This window comes from Larimichthys crocea, chromosome XII (genome assembly GCF_000972845.2).
Source record: "Larimichthys crocea isolate SSNF chromosome XII, L_crocea_2.0, whole genome shotgun sequence".
Taxonomy (NCBI): domain Eukaryota; kingdom Metazoa; phylum Chordata; class Actinopteri; family Sciaenidae; genus Larimichthys; species Larimichthys crocea.
In genome coordinates this window covers 13,945,028-13,960,947 of record NC_040022.1, presented here as the reverse complement: position 1 = coordinate 13,960,947, position 15,920 = coordinate 13,945,028, and the positions used below count along the sequence as shown (strand labels likewise).

General features: G+C 38.7%; 2 protein-coding genes across 9 annotated transcripts in view; one reads left to right on the top strand and one right to left on the bottom strand.

The window, feature by feature from the left end:
• tnn (tenascin N) overlaps positions 1-7,877 on the top strand; it is a 47,202-nt gene extending 39,325 nt beyond the window's left edge. For all 8 annotated transcript variants that reach the window (XM_027285507.1, XM_019262084.2, XM_027285508.1 and 5 more), the window contains one exon: positions 376-7,877. In XM_027285507.1, the coding sequence (XP_027141308.1) occupies positions 376-525 (150 nt within the window). In that variant the 3' untranslated portion in view covers positions 526-7,877. The remainder of the gene's footprint in view (positions 1-375) is intronic.
• On the bottom strand, positions 7,076-14,384 carry kiaa0040 (KIAA0040 ortholog). The gene is made up of 2 exons (XM_010743653.3): positions 14,167-14,384; positions 7,076-9,527 (listed from the first exon to the last, which is right to left on the bottom strand). The coding sequence occupies exon 2, from the start codon at positions 8,819-8,821 to the stop codon at positions 8,492-8,494; it is 330 nt and encodes a 109-aa protein (XP_010741955.2). The 5' UTR covers positions 8,822-9,527; positions 14,167-14,384; the 3' UTR covers positions 7,076-8,491.
• Positions 14,385-15,920: the final 1,536 nt, after the last annotated feature.

Sequence of the window (15,920 nt, the reverse complement as noted above, 5' to 3'; positions counted from 1 at the left end):
ATAGGGTAACAACAACAGTTATTATGTCTAAAGGAGACTGATACTGAAGGAAATGCCAGGGGAGATCTCTGCTCATGTCGAGATTTCATCCATAATATTGCAGCTGCAGATGTCTCCTGCGATGTTTGTTGGCGAAATGCAATAACAGTCAAAACAAGTTTGTACTCACATGAAATGAAGCTGGAGGCTGGTATTTATTAGTGTTTGTCATTCTGCCTGTCTGTCACACCAGAAGAGCCTTCTGTGACTCCATCTCTCTCCTCTCTGTGTCACTCACCCTTTTCTTGCCTCCCGTGCTTCCGTTTCCCCCCTTTTTTCTCGTCTCCCCTTCTATAATCCATCTCTTTCTCGCTCAATCCGCTGTCTTGTTGTCAGGGAGTGAATTGGAAACCATGGAAGGGTCACCTGACGTCCCTCGACTTCACGGAGATGAAGATCCGACCCGTCGGAGCCTTGTCCAGCAGGAAGAGGCGATCGTTGATGGCCAGACAGAAGAGTAGAACCACAGACCTCCATAAGAAATAATGGAGCACCTCCCATTAAAACCACAACAGTCGCCATCAGTCCCATTAACATGCCATCACACTAGATTTGGGTGTTTCTGTACATATGTACATACATATGTCTTGGTGCTTTGAGCACAGAAGGGTTCCCATTGGTCTACATGCCTGTGCATGTCTCAACTTTTGGAGAATATATACACTTTTGTGGCAAAAAGGGAAACGCTCATATGCAATAGTAACTTATTATCTGTTTATACAGTGAGATTCCTCAGAAATTCCTAGGTTTGGTGTGATTGTTGGAAAGCGGTGAATAGAAAACTGCCTCAGCGTTGTTTTGAAGTGAACTGAAGTTCAGTTATAATTTTAACAGCTACTGATTCTGGTAGTAATCTCAATTATAAATCAGGAAACAGTAGATTTAAGTTAAATTGGAAACCACGAAATACATATTTTCTCTTATTACTTTATTCATTTTAACTTTCTTCTTTTTTTTTTTTTAAAGACCTCAGGGCAAAAGCCGAGGTTATCTGTATGATATTTGTTTATTTTATGTCCTATGAAGATTTTGAGTAGCAACCTTTTGTGTGTATAGCAGCATTGTTAGAATAACATAAATGTTAAAAAAAAAAAGAAAGCTTTTGGCTCGTGTGTTTTGTTCATGTGTGGATGCCCAGAGTTTATTGATTATGAAGCTGGCTGGCTGTGTTGCATTAAGCTGCCACTGTACTGCAAACACTGTCACATCACATTACTTTTTGTAGGACAAACAGGAGAATAACAATAGATGGCTGTCTTGAATGACCATATTGCTCCTGCTTTACATTCATACAACGGGGACAGCGCATATCAATCAATTTGATGCGCCCATATCAAACTCCAAGAAGAATGAGGCTTGTTTGCCTCATCCTCAGGAGCTTAATGACCAAAATCTTGTTTTCAATCTCAAAAGCTGACAAAGGTTATTAATGCTGTTTTGACTTTTACTTTATTACATGATTACATTTTTTTTTTTTTTTTACACTTTCATTACAAACTCTGTTGGTTTATTTGACAAGGACAGAGCACATCAATCAACCTTTCTGCTAATCTGTGAGAAATGATTTGTAGTCCCTTAGTTTGCATTCACTAAAATGTCTTTTTAAGCCTTCATGGCCCATAGGGTTTTATATTCCAACAAACCCTCAGTCAGGATTTTCAAGGTCAGAAATGAAGGAATTTAAATCCTGTATATATATATTTTTAAACTAATTGTACTGTCAGGCTAATGTTATAGCTTCTCATTCAAGCCACACATTCACGTAATAATATGAATAAATAAAGGTTTAGCTACATGAACACGTTGTCATTCCTCATCCAAGGACACATGGAGCCTTAAGGGAAATGGGATGAACAGAATAATTAATTAAGCAAGTAGTTCCATATTTTATTGCAGAGGTGGAGGTTTATTATGGGAATGTCAGTATTATAAGATTTGTATATATTTTAACTACTGTAGTGCTGTATCTATCTACAATTAACAGGTCTGCAGCCATGCTAGCAGCTCTGAGACTGTATTTGCAAAGGAGCTTTGAGCTAAATGCTAACATCAGCAATCATCGATAGCATGCACCAGAGCTGTCATAAAGATTGATTTCACATTTTTCCTTCCCAAGACAATTTCAATGTAACTGTAGACTGATGGAGCCGCACATGAGCTCAAGCTGGACTTTACATTCAATGATTTTTGTCTACTATGACTTAAACTGAGATCGCTCTCTCTCACAGCCAGTACAGACAAGATGAACAATTACAGTAACTGTTAGTATTCTGTTAAGATATTGTATATAATATATATATGATATAATTTTTACCACATTCAATATGTTTGTTTAGAGCATTTTGGTAAAATGTGACTTGATAGTGGCACTAGATAAATAAACAACAATCCTCACTAACAGGAGAGCCCCTGATGTCCACAAAAATATGTTTTCATCTTGTTGCACATGATGTTTTTGTGTAAATGTTATTATAGTGTGGCTTTCAGGACCTTGAAGGCCATTTTGCATAGTCAGCAAATTGTGATACTTCAGTCTCTTCACATGGTTTTCTTTATGTTGAGCTGCAGTGTTCCCAGTACACTTTCATCACACTGAATTGAGCAACTATACTTGCAGGGCCTGATGACTATTTGCCATCTGGTTTCAGAATTTCCCAATTCTGTAGCTCATAATCTGCAGCAGCAGCAACAGCTCACTAGCTGTCGGGGCAGGAACCATTTTTTAACACAGCTGCAGTACAAGGAGACAATATGAAGAGCACATTACACCATTTCAAGTCAAAATACATGTATGAGATACGATCTATTCAAACAACATTACACCACTTCAGGAATGCCATTCCATCCTCAAAGGCCAAATGAAGAAGTGAAAAATGTTGTGTTTGTTTATCAAAATCGAATACGACTGTGAGAAAGCTGCTGCTGCTGCCTCAAATTTGGCAGCAAATATTTCAACCTTTTTTCTTTTTTTTTTTTTTACTTTGAAATGAAATGTCTCACAAAAGCTCATTGATGCGAACGGCCTTTTCAGCCACAGTGATTGCAAATTACTTTAAGGAGATTGGTTCCTGCCATTGCTCTGAGAGGCAAGTGGTTTGTGCGGTGCAGGATAAACAGAAAGGTTTGCCCTTTCTTTCTTTCTTTCTTTCTTTCTTTCTTTCTTTCTTTCTTTTCTGTCTGCCTATGTGCCATTATATAAAGTACAGTATAAACTTGGAGACATGCAGTACAAATTTGTCACTCGGGAGTTGACTCTTACGCCTTGGGTTCAGTGTGATGTATTTTTTCCATGAGAGAACTTGGTAGTGTTGTAACAAGGGAGTGTTTGTTTAAAGGGGTGGAGGGTGAGCAGTTCACAGAAAGAGAGAAGTACTGACCAGACAGAAGAAGAGAAGAGAAGAGAAGAGAAGAGAAGAGAAGAGAAGAGAAGAGAAGAGAAGAGAAGAGAAGAGAGAAAAGAACTGTCACCCAGCAAATGAGAAAAAAAAAAAAAAACTACCTCTGACTCTGGTGGTCTGTGTGTGGGTTTTGCAGGAGATTAGTATAATATATTGACCTTTGTTTCGCAGCAGACAGGAAATGACAGGAGACAGAGACGTGGTACCACAAATGTCCCCAGCTCAAATGAAACTGTGGGACATTGTAGTTATGTGGTGTGTGCTTTTACATATATACTGATTTTTTATTAGCTTTTTATATGATATCATATTTATATTTTCTTGCTCCAATGCTGCACTTTCAATATGCAACGGAAGCTTTTATGCTTGTTGCCAAAGCAGCCTTTACCTGCCTATTTTCTTCATGCTTTTATAAGCCTCAGATGTACCAGTTACTAAGTCGCTTAACACAAAAGGCCAGATCAACAGCTGGCTAGTCTGCTTAGTTTATATCCCATAAATATTCATACATATTGTTTATAATTTATCACATCTTGGCTAAACACACCAGTGATTAAAAAAAAAAATAATAATAAAAAGTTTGTCAGGGAGGCGGATAGGTGGATTCACCTCTTGATCTATGTAATGTAAGACTTTTTTTTCACATTCACATGTCACAGTGAAAACACGACAAGCTGTGAAAGATCATTCTCAAAGTCACCTCAGGCCAACATGTTTACATGCTGGGATTTAAGTTAATTTGGCAACAACAGCAAACATGGCACGCGGGTTAAAAATCACGTTCTGTGAGATGGAACTAATTTCCCAAAGTGCATGTGTGAGCCTTAATATTGTCAAAGATGAATTGCTCCTCAAGCCAAACTGATTACTGGCATCAAAGATTGCTCCGCTACGGCCGTCAAACCAATGATGAAAATTACATGTTCATGAAGATCACTGCAGGCAGAAGTGCTTATTAATTGCATTGGCTCGGCATCTTTTTTTTCCATTTTGCTTATTTACACAGTTTATTATATACGCATAAGAAGGCTTCCTCTAACCTCCTTTTTATCAGCTTATTTCTTTAATTCACTACAGTAAAAGACAATGTTAGTGTAACAGAAAATGTTTGGAGCCATGCTTAGCAGACATCATGCTGTATGTGAACAAATGCAGCTCTTTGTTGTTTGGTTGTCTCACATTTCATAGTCACAGTTCCTGTCGTTTTAATAATCACAGTGTGTTAACAGGCAAAAAATGACAAGCAGCTTTGTTCCCATTAGGGTGCACAAATACTTAAAATAAATACACTGGCTACAAATATTGAATTATTGTCTTAGCAGTGAATGAAGAGGCTTCTGCAATATATGATGTGCTCACACATAAAGATAATGACTTTCTCAAAGTCTCAAAAGCTCAGTTAAATTCAGTATTACTGTATATTACATTAGAAATAGAAATATGAGATTCCACAAAGCTAAAAAAAAAAAAATACTTTATTTCCCTTCCTGTCATCTTTCACATTGTGCTCTCCTTTATCATTGTATCTCTATATGTCAGGATAAATTATGCTTGCAGAGCTAACAACAAAGCCCAGTCAGGCATATAATTAAAAAAAAAAAAAAAAAAGAATCAGCTCAGCATTTTTTTTTTCAACTGTGGAACAACAAAAAACATATGCTAAACGTACAATGTCATGCATAACTGGATGGGATCAAATATGGGCTGCTCCCATATATAAAACCAGGACGGTGGATTAGCTGTTCAATCAGATGACAGATCTTACTGAATCGGTTCCTTCTGATCAAAACAAACTGAAGAAAAGGAAAATATGTATTTAGAAAATAGAATATGGTTAAAGTTTAAAGTGGGTCAGCATCACAGTCTAGCAAACAGGTGCTGAGAAGAAAAGCGTTGATGGTGTGAACATGCTAACAGGAAATAAAGTGATCTCATTAATGCAGCCCGCACTTCAGCATCATATATATTTATAGCACAGCGGTGTAAAAACACCTACACTACTGTATGAAGCATTGAAAAAACTGATAATGGGGATCAGTAACTCATGGTCAGCTGGTAATTGAATGAGATTAATGAAATTAATTAAAGAATCATTAGGATTCATGTCTGAAAACCATAATTCTCCTGCCTGTCTTCATTTACCCTTGTAATTATATTACAATCTGTATACTGATGAAATGACAGGCAGTAATCCAAAAGCAAATGTGCCTTTATTTTTGTATAAGATCAACACTTAGGGTGTGTTATTTTCAACCATCTAACAGTGCTTACCATCAGTCATCAGTTTGGTTAGTCAAGTGGCTTACCTCACAAAGACTGTAAACAGGAAGGAACAGTTGACCTCGCCTCGTCTGTCAGCTTTTTTTTTTTCGTCAATGACGATTCATGAAGGATGTTCTGTGTCACACTCATAGAGAGTTTAAAGAATAGACATCATATCTGTGAATCTGTGTATGTGAAGCTCAGAGTGTGTCGCCATCTTGGCAGTCCTGCCCTTTGTGGCCTCCCATCAAAAAATCGGCAAAGACGTGGATCATCAGGGGACGTGAGGCGGGCTGAGTGACACCTTGGCGCCCAAACACACCACCTGTATCAAATTATAACTAAAGTACCAGATGTAAAAGAACATGTAAAAGTGCTACAATCTCAGAGTAATGTATTTTATTTTTTGGGATTTTAATATAATGATTGGTGCTTTAATATCTCCCTTAAATAAACGGGGCTCATTTTTGGTGCCCCTGTTTCCAGTCTTTGTGCTACGTTTAGCTAAATATCTGCTGCAACTAGCTGCAGTGGTATTCAGTTTATAATCTAACTGTCAGCAAGTCAGCAAATAAGAATATTTACCAAAATGCTGGAGTATTCCTTTATTCTTACCTTTCTTTTTTTTATTTTATATCATTATTTTTATGTTGTTAAGAAAGCCTGTCACAGTTATAATGAACAGGAACTGACTGTAAGTCTTCCTGACAAATACAAACCGCACTGACATGTTCAGCCAGCCCCTGAACACGGCAGTGATGTCACTTCTTGGAAAACAGCACTGATTAGTGATCATGCAAGAATTTTTTGCAGGGCACGCTTTCAAATTAAGCCCAACAAGTCAAGCTTCTCTCTTTGAACATGAAGTAAAAGAGACAAACCCCGATTTCCACATGGGAATGTGCCTGTCTGAGCTGTAATGAAATGAGTGGGGCCTGTTTTCCCAGTAGCACTTGAGCAAGAAGATCAACTTAGTGCCAGTGTAAGCTAATGCATAAAGATGATGATACTGCTGAGGCGTTTTTTTGCTTAATTGGGCTTTGAGATGTCATACGCTTGGAGAAAAAAAAAGCGCCTTCAGGCATAATCTACTTGAAACCCAAATCATTTGCCTATTTCAGACTTTCCCTTCTTTATTCCTTTATTTTATATTTCAAAAATATGTTATACGTTGAATAAGTTCACAACTTGATATACTCTTTAAAACATTTTTTTTTAACCACATAACTTTGTCAATCAAATTTAACAACATGACTGACATAAACAAAACTGGACATGTATAAATCAAACCATCTAAGAATTACATGTAAGAAATTGTCTAGAGACAATTTGGCGAAATAAAGTTTATGAGTGTGAGCAGTAAGACGACTCATTCAAACGTCGGAACAGCTTTTAATTGATCACATGATTTATCACATTAGAGCTTGAATAGCCAATCAAAGACGTGGATCTGCTGCTTTGTTCATTCTTCAACATATGTCATTTGAATTTTTATCCTTAATATCTCTAGTACTAAGTAACGTGAAATTAGCAACTCAACAGCAACAATCTTATTTTATATATATATATATTAATATAAAGAAGTGAAATGAAACAAAATGAAAATGAAACTGGAGCAAGAAAGAAATTCTGAAGCTGGAGGCCAATCAGACAATTTAGTACAAGGTGAGTAACAAATCAAATTAAACAGTAAGCAAACAGTAGGCTAAAGGTATCCTACTAGGAATTATACATATTTCTTCAGCTGGTTTTATATAACCACTCACATACATGTGTCAAAAGGTGTGTGCTCATCTCTGTTTCTTTACTGCAGTCAACTCAGCTCTACTCTTAATCAACTAAATAAACTTCTGGAGGATCTCTTAACTTTAAGCTGTTTTTTAAGTTGTAAGAAATGTAATAAATAACTTTTGATCTTGTCAGCTTGAGTGAACCAATAAATACAGGCCCGGGAAACATCATTAACTTCAATACGGTTGTCTAGTGTTAATTTAAAGATCTGATAATCATTTTGGGAAGCTAAATTTTTACTTTTTCATTTTTCTGGTTTCCCCTACATTTGGATATTGAATTGTGCCTTTAAGGCTCACTTGACCTGAATACTGCAACACTCTCAAAAAACCAAAACTAGGAGAAGTGCCTCTCTTGTGGCTTACGCTACATCATATACAAAAAAAATGAAAGAAGTAGTTTAGAACTAGTTTTCTTCCTGAAATCCCATGACTTCAACTTTTTGTGATGTCAGTGGCTTCCACTCTAGAAAGTAGGAGTCAATCACCAGTCTCTGTTGCAGTTGTTGAAAAGTAGGCAGTATTACACGGATCTGAACGCTGGGCAGACCTTAAATTGGCTCTCTCTCCCAAATACAGACGCAATGAATTTCACATGGGAGCTCTAAGAACAAAGTGCTCTCAATAACACTGTACACTCACACACACACACACACACACCCTCTCACTCTTTTGCCCACTCACACAAACACACTTTTGCAGATATGTTGCCCCCGTCTAGCATATTTCTTCCTTTATGTACCACACACTAAAAAAGCTCATACAAAGTGTTGTAAACATTGCCCACAAAAGACATCATACGACTATATAAGAATCTGTACACTGTTTACATATTTCAACCAGACATGTGCCCATTACAATGTGAATTAATTTGAACAATGACTTCAGCCTTCCTTTTGTGTCCAAGACAGTTTGCACTTTTGAGATGCTCCATCAGCTCCATGGCACCAACTGGCCCAGGATCAGTAATCTCAACAAAAAAAGAAAAAAGAAAATTGATTTCTAATCCATGTCCAGAGCGACCCTGTCAGGTGTCATCGGCCCTGTCTTGACAGAGATCCACAAGTCTTCAGTATTGGCCGAATTCTTTTTCTTCTTCGTTTCTGACTTTACCGTTGTCATGCTGCCTCGACAGCAGCAACAACAACCGTTGGCATGGCGACAACAACAGCAGTGGCAGCATACCACCAAAGTAGTGAGGAGTACCAGCACGGGAAGAGTTAGGAGGATCACCAGACAGACTGTGTTGTAGACCCCCTGGTTGTGTTTGTCTGTAGCAAAGCTCCAAAGTTGGTTGAAGAAATCCTGGATGCTGTCTGTTTTCCCATCCATGGCTTTCAGATACGGAGCTGTGTGGCTCCTTTTTAATTGAGTCTGTCAGGCAGTTGTAAAGATTTAATAAATCCTTAAGAGGGCTGTGAAGTTTGTAAGTCAGTAAATGTGCATATTAGGCTGCCGGAGACACCAAAGTAATTAAGATATGGTGTTAATTTAAGATAAAAGTGCTTTTATGTAATCTGGTTTTAACTTTTAACTTTTAAGATACAAAGTTTGTCTCAGTATTCAATGAAACATCAAACATCCACCAACCCAACAGCTGTCAGATATACTACTTAAAGATACTACTTAAAAATGATCAGTTCAGATAGGTGCCCTGAAACACAGCACTATCTACCTACAAGGTTTGTGCTTAGGCATATGTTGTTTATGTTAAATGGAAACACTGGACGTATGGAGGGTGACTTTATGTATGCCCCCCTCCTTTAAAGTGCCCTATGAGGTGGTAACGAAGCCAAAGTAGTCCGAAAGCTCATTTGTTTATGACAAGGCTTTCTTTGAAATCACCCAGTTGTGATGATTTTGATCTTGATGGAGGAGGAAAAAGCCAAAATCTGCACTTTAGCCAAGTTTGTTTAAGCTGCTCGGCGTTACAGCAACCTTGATTTTCTTACTCTTTTTTTCTTCTCTTGTCCTTGTGCCCTTTGGCTTTCGGTTTAGTTTAATCCAGTTGTAGAGAGGCGCTTCAATTCGGGTATGCCTGCGGAAACAAACAAAAAAAAAAAACGAAGAGTGAGAACGTGAACATGCAGAGAACATGCTCGTCTTCTTCCTCCTCTTTTTCCCTTTCCCTGCCTCCAATCCATCTTTCTGTCTCTGTCTTTAACATCTCCACTCCTGCTCTCCCCCCCTCTTGTCAAGTGTCAGCTTCGGATTTTCAGCTTCCCCCTCATTAATACTGCAGAGGAGACGTTCAGGATTCAGGGCAGATCTTTCTAAGAGTCCCACTGAGGAAGAAAGGGGCAAAGAGAGAGAGAGAGAGAGATAGTAGGAGAGGAACAAATGGAGGGAGATTGTGTCTGAGGGAAGGCCAGACAGAGATAGAGGTAACCAATCTTTCTAAGAGTCCCGCTGAGACGACAGTGTGCGACAGAGAAGAGAGAGAGGTAGGGTAGAGAGAGACCTGCTGCAAGAGATTCATCTGAATATATCCGGCTAATGGTTCCCATTGGAGGAGATAGATGGGATCTGGCTTAAGTTTTCATAAATGTCTGATTGTAACATTTTCCTCTGGCCTTGGGTGAAATCTCCTTTTAACAGCTCTCCAGGAGAAGGAAAACACAAGGTGAGATACTAGGTCTGCAAAAGAAAAGTAAACGTCGTATTGTTCAATTTTACTCTGAGAATCCAGACTCCAGTTTGAGGCCTTGAGGCGACATCGTTATCTAAATGGTGTTAAACAACTATAGTTATTCAAACACTATTTGACTCAAGTGTGTCCCTTTAGAATCTGCATAGCTCGCGGCTACAGAGCTTCTTTGTATTCTAGATGCAGGATGGAGAAAAGATTTTCATCTCACATTTGGCTGCTTCTTAGGCAGAGAGGAAGATGCACCTGCAAGTGGAGAGCAAATAGATTTGACGTGGCTGTCGTCATGCGTTGTGTCTCATGTGTGAAATTGGTTTGCCCGCAGACAGCCTGCTAACTTGCATCCTGTTCCTCAACAGGAAGTCGAGCGCTTAAAACTAAGTAGCGAGAGTCACCTAAAACGTCGACTCAAGAGTTCAGAGAAAGTAGTCTCATCGCTAAAAGAACACATCTGATCTAAAATAAATTACCACACTAGAAGCTGTTCTTGTTGTTATTGTCTTTAATTTCTAGATCTTTGCACTAAAGTGAAAAACAAAAGTGCATGTGAACCTTAAAGGTCCGCATTACGGTTTAGGTGCAAGCTAGCTATTTAACATGTTCATATACAGGCCTTTTACCCTTCACACGCTGTCACAAAATCAACCTAAAAGATCATTAATGGGATAGAAAAGTAAAAAAAATAAAAATAAACACAAAACAGAATTATGGCAATTTCTTTCTTTTAGATTTTCCTCCAGTCTTTGTTTTGTTGTTCTCGTGGATTACTTGATAATTTATCAGGCCTTGAATACACTTAATTTCCACACTACATAGTCATTGTATACATTAGACTTTATTAGTATACTATATTCTACTAACTATGACTTTCGAATGTCACTGCCAATTAAACAACAAAATTACAAAACATATTTTTGTTATTATATTAAAAATATGTTGTGTTCTTTTGTTTTGGGGGATTTTATGTGGCGCTGCTTCACTACCATCTAAAATTAGCCTTGCAATTTTTGCAACTCTGAAAAGGCCCCCTATTTCCATTATGTACTGCATATTGCATTGTTAAAGAACACTTGACAGCACACTGAAATTTTATTTTGGTATGTACACCAACCGCTTTGAGTATGCTTTTGGGTAATTTGGGGTTTCAGGTTCACAGCTTCTCTTTGTTGGTTTGCAAGAAAACACTGTCACTGACTGCCAAAAGGTTTGGGAACCACTGTCATGAAATATGTTTTCATCCACCTGTTTCTATCTGCATTTTTAATTATCTAAAAAAAAAAAAAAGTAATAAAAAAAATCTAGATAATGACTTTTTTATGTTTTGCTGAGCTGGAAATGTTCATGTATTATTAAAATCAAAATGTTACAAACGGCAGTGGAACAAGACTTAATAAATAAACCATGACATACATGAACGATGAGGTTTTAACGTCACTCAGGATGCCAAAAAGACAAAAAAATTAAAATAAAAATGCAGAAGATGAAAACATCTGATATGTGTGGGCTGTCATCGCGTTCTTCAGTGCTTTAAACACACCCTAATGTAGAATCAGCACCAACAGTTGTTTGAATACAAATCTGAATCCTTATAGTCACACATCAGTAGTGAATTGAAACGTAGTTATTTAAATTTTCTTTTTCACTAAAACAACATTGCATAGAAATGAGTATATAGCCCTCAGTTTTTAGAGTGCAATACCACTGTTGTAAATATGGACAGATGTATATGTGCATTTGTTACGATTATATTACTTATGATCAAAAACTAGCACATCACTAACTTTGCTAACTCAGTATCCTCTTTGGTCTCTTAGCCTCTGCCATTATGTCTATAGAAGCTGTTGAGCCTGGTCATTGCCCGCTAGCCCAGCTCTGGTTCTGGCATGACACCGGCTCTACTCTCTGTCAGAATTTGCCCACGCCCCAGGCCTAAAGACCCCCAAAACGCTGGTGCTACAAATACAAACATCCCCCGGTGCTCTGAGCTCACAGTCCAAGCAACCTGGCTAATAATCTGAGCTAGCATTAACTAACAGCAGCTCACAGAGATTTAAGGCAGAGCAGCCAGAGGACATCAGATGGGAAATCAGGGAACGTTATCTCCATTAAATATGATCTAGTTTCATCAAAATCTCAGAAATAGTTGGTGGTGTGTGACTTTGCCTTGTGAAGCATTACATGCATCTCAGGGGAGATCGTACCCAGAGCACAAAGTTACATACAGTAGAACAGAAAAAGACGTACAGCATGCAGAGCGGAAATGACAGGAAACATTCGCCTGATATAATATAATATATAATAAAGTCAGTGTGATGTTTTAAAATCTGTTTTTCTATAGTAGCAGAGTTACGCATCGTTGCTTTAAAATCTGCGCTACATTTGGATGGAAACTCACTTATGATCTATACTGAAGACTGTGCATATTGTTGGAAGCCACGATGTCACTGCCACATTATTCTTGATTATTTTCTCTGCTGTTGGTACATGTTGTTGTGATGAGCTTGGCTGAGCAGCAACACCTTTGTGTTCACTCTAATCTCCCTCACATTATGAAAACACTGTCAACACGACAACCCAGGGTCACCGAACAATAAGTCTGAAGGAGGGACACAGAGGCCAGGAGCAGCACAGAGGTGTGATCTAGTTATATAAAAGAGATGACGAACAATGTATCAGTGGTGAAGTCATTAAATGGAATGGATAAGTCACTAAGTGATCATGATTATTATCATAAGAATAAGAGTGCCAGGAAATGTAAAAAAAAAAAAAAGGATCTTAGATCATGTTATAATCTAATTTTATCAAGTCAAAATAGTTGTTTCTTGTATTAATTTTTTAAAACTTGGATGTCAAAACTTTCTTGGGATAAATACGTCGATTTCCAGTATTATTGTACCAAGGGTATTTTTCTCAGTAGGCTGTTTGCAGTATTGTATGTTCGCAGTAACTGAGGGTGTTCACACAAATGTTGATGACGTATGTCTGAGCTGAAGTTAGACTGTGAATTATCAAAGGTTACAGAACAGAAGAGGTAATTTATAAAGAGAATATAGCTGTGTAAATATAGGAAATATTGGCCTGGCTCACTGAGATGCCTTTCTTTCTAAGACTCTGCCCGGGTACTTCACTTTCTCATGACACTGTGCTCTCCTGGAACCATTCATATACAGGAAAAGGCCATTTCTGGGGCACACAAAGCCAGGAAGGGGCTGAGAAAAATGTTATGATTGCACTCAGTTAGCCCCTGCTGCTTTTTAAGGAGCATGTGCGACCTAAAAGACAACGTTGTGACAGAAGGCAAGGCAGGAATTTTTAATGACTGGCCCCGAGCGCATGGTCAGAGCAGATCCCTCATCAGTCAGGATTAATACAGTTCTTGGACACTTAAGTCAGCCACCAACTAACGATTAAAGCCATTCTCCTTCACTTTTCCTCAGAAATCATGAGCTATCTGGAGCCACTAAGTGCAGCTGTTTCGCTTGGATAGCTACAGGCCTGTTGATAGTCTGGAGGAGAACAGTCCTCTACAAAAACAAGTGCACAAGCCCAAGACTGTTGAGACATGCGTCAACTCAATCCTGACAAAACTGAGGACATTCTTACAGTAAAAACAAGAGGAGGATATTTTCTGCAAAGATCCATTGGAGATTTTTTTTCTGTGGTTGATGCAGCACATGTATTTAACATTTAACATCTAACTTTGCCATTTCTTTCTTTTCATAAACTTAAATCTGAATCAAAATGTTTATTTTAAAAAGTCGAGGAATTAACTAGAGCATATTATAGTGACACTGTGCAGCACTCAAAGGCAGGAAGAAACTTATCAGCATGTCGTTGTAACTTGTCAAACATCCTGTCAAATTTGACTCCTGACAAAACATTGTTTCTTTAAAAGGCCACAGCAGTTTTGCCTCTGTTTCCTTACAGTCACACAACAAAAAGCACCAACAGATTATATAAACCACTCAAAACAATTTCAAAGTATTTCAAGTTGCCGGCACTCAAGATCCCTTTGAAAGTGGCATCTTACCCCAGAGGCACTTGTGAAGCGGCAGGTCAGCTCTCTCTCCCTCCTGTCTAATCCAGTCAGCTGCTCAGACTTCTGTTGTTTCTTTTCTGGCATCTAGTTTCTGCTTCTGGTCCCCCTCACCCAGACATCTTGACAAGTATTCACTTTCTGTTCCTGTTTCCCTCTCTACCCCGTGTTTCCCGTCCTCCTCCTCCTCCTCCTCCTCCTCTCTCTTGCTCGAGCGAGGAGTGTGTGTTTTGGTCACGTCACTGCACCCTGCCCACTTTGTGTAAGAATGGGCCCACTGTCTGTACTTGTGTGTTTCCTGCATGGTGAACTGAATTCTTGTGGTTGCTTGACTTTACTCACACAAGCACCGGATGATGTCAGACGGAGGGGAAAAGTTACGTAATCTGAGTATGAAATGTAATTATAGGAAGTCGTTATTAAATGTGTTTCAGAACAAATATTAAAAAGAAATGCTCGCCCACATGATCTGAAAACCTGGCAACACCAGCCATAAGGTGCAGACGAGGTTGCAGCCTTTTGCATGATAACACAAAATTACAGCTCAAACAAACACGTCTCCACCCATGTCAGAGTTTCAAAACGGCAACAAGAAGGGGAAGTGTGTGTTATGTGATTCTGAGGTGAGCTCTTCAGATGCAAGTAAGATATAATGCAGTGATGCACGCGTACAAACACACTCGCTTTGCCTTTGGCACTGTGGTCATTGCCGTTTTAGTTCAGTCAAGCAAAAGAGGATTTTTATTCAAGTAGGAAAGAAAGAAGTCTATTTACTCTCGACTCCTTTAAAGAGGAAGTTAATGCATTGACTCGGATACTGTAAGTGTACTTGAACAGTATGTCAGCGTATAGTACAGTAGGCCTAATGCATGAGCTCGAAAAGTGGTTATTGTGGACCAGAGTGGTGAGTGCGGTGTCAAACAGTTTCTTTCTGTTATTTCTTTTATAGTGTCAGTCTCCAAAGTCAGCTATTCATGAATTTAGAAAATAAAGAATGAGGAATTTCACTTTCAATGCCTTTTTAAAGTAGTTAGTGGCTGAAGAATATTGATACTGTGTGTCCTTCATCTGAAATATGATGAGATCACCACTGATATTGTATAACGGTTTACTGCAACAGTAGGAAGAAACATTCCTTCTGGTAAAACACGCTTCATGACCATCTGACTGGCTGAACATGCAGTGTGTTTCTTCGTTGCTACGGGGCACGGTTACATGAAAATTGATGAGACAAGCCTCACCATGTCTGCAGGTGTGTCTGAGCCGTCTCAGATAAATAGCAACACATGCACGCACGCACACACACAGCCAGCCGAGAGGGTGCTGTATGACTGGCAGGGCGTGTAGTGCTGCACAGTGAAGCTATATCACAGCTGCTGTTGAGGCACTACAGTGTCCAGTCACCTCGAGCAAGTGTTGATTAATGACCTCAGTGTAGCAGCACTTTCCTTGATGGAAATCCTTCTTTACAGTAGTTTATATGGAAATGATTTTTACTATATTCCATTTGCTTCTTTTCATTGCTGCCGCAGAACCACCTGCATGTTTTCATTGCAAAGATCTGCTATATGCACAGATGCTCTTTTATACATGGATGGGGTCATTTAAGAATTTAAGATTCTGATCTGCTTTTTAACCATGAGAAGACACGAGGGACGATCTGGAAAAGTGGTTGGATCTTTTGCAACAATGTGCCTTTTCAGGTCTGCTGTAATTCAAAAACACAAGGCTACAGAGGCTGCCTCAGT

Excerpts from the sequence above, each read along its gene's own strand:
- kiaa0040 (XM_010743653.3), bottom strand. The coding sequence starts at position 8,821 with ATGGATGGGAAAACAGACAGCATCCAGGATTTCTTCAACCAACTTTGG.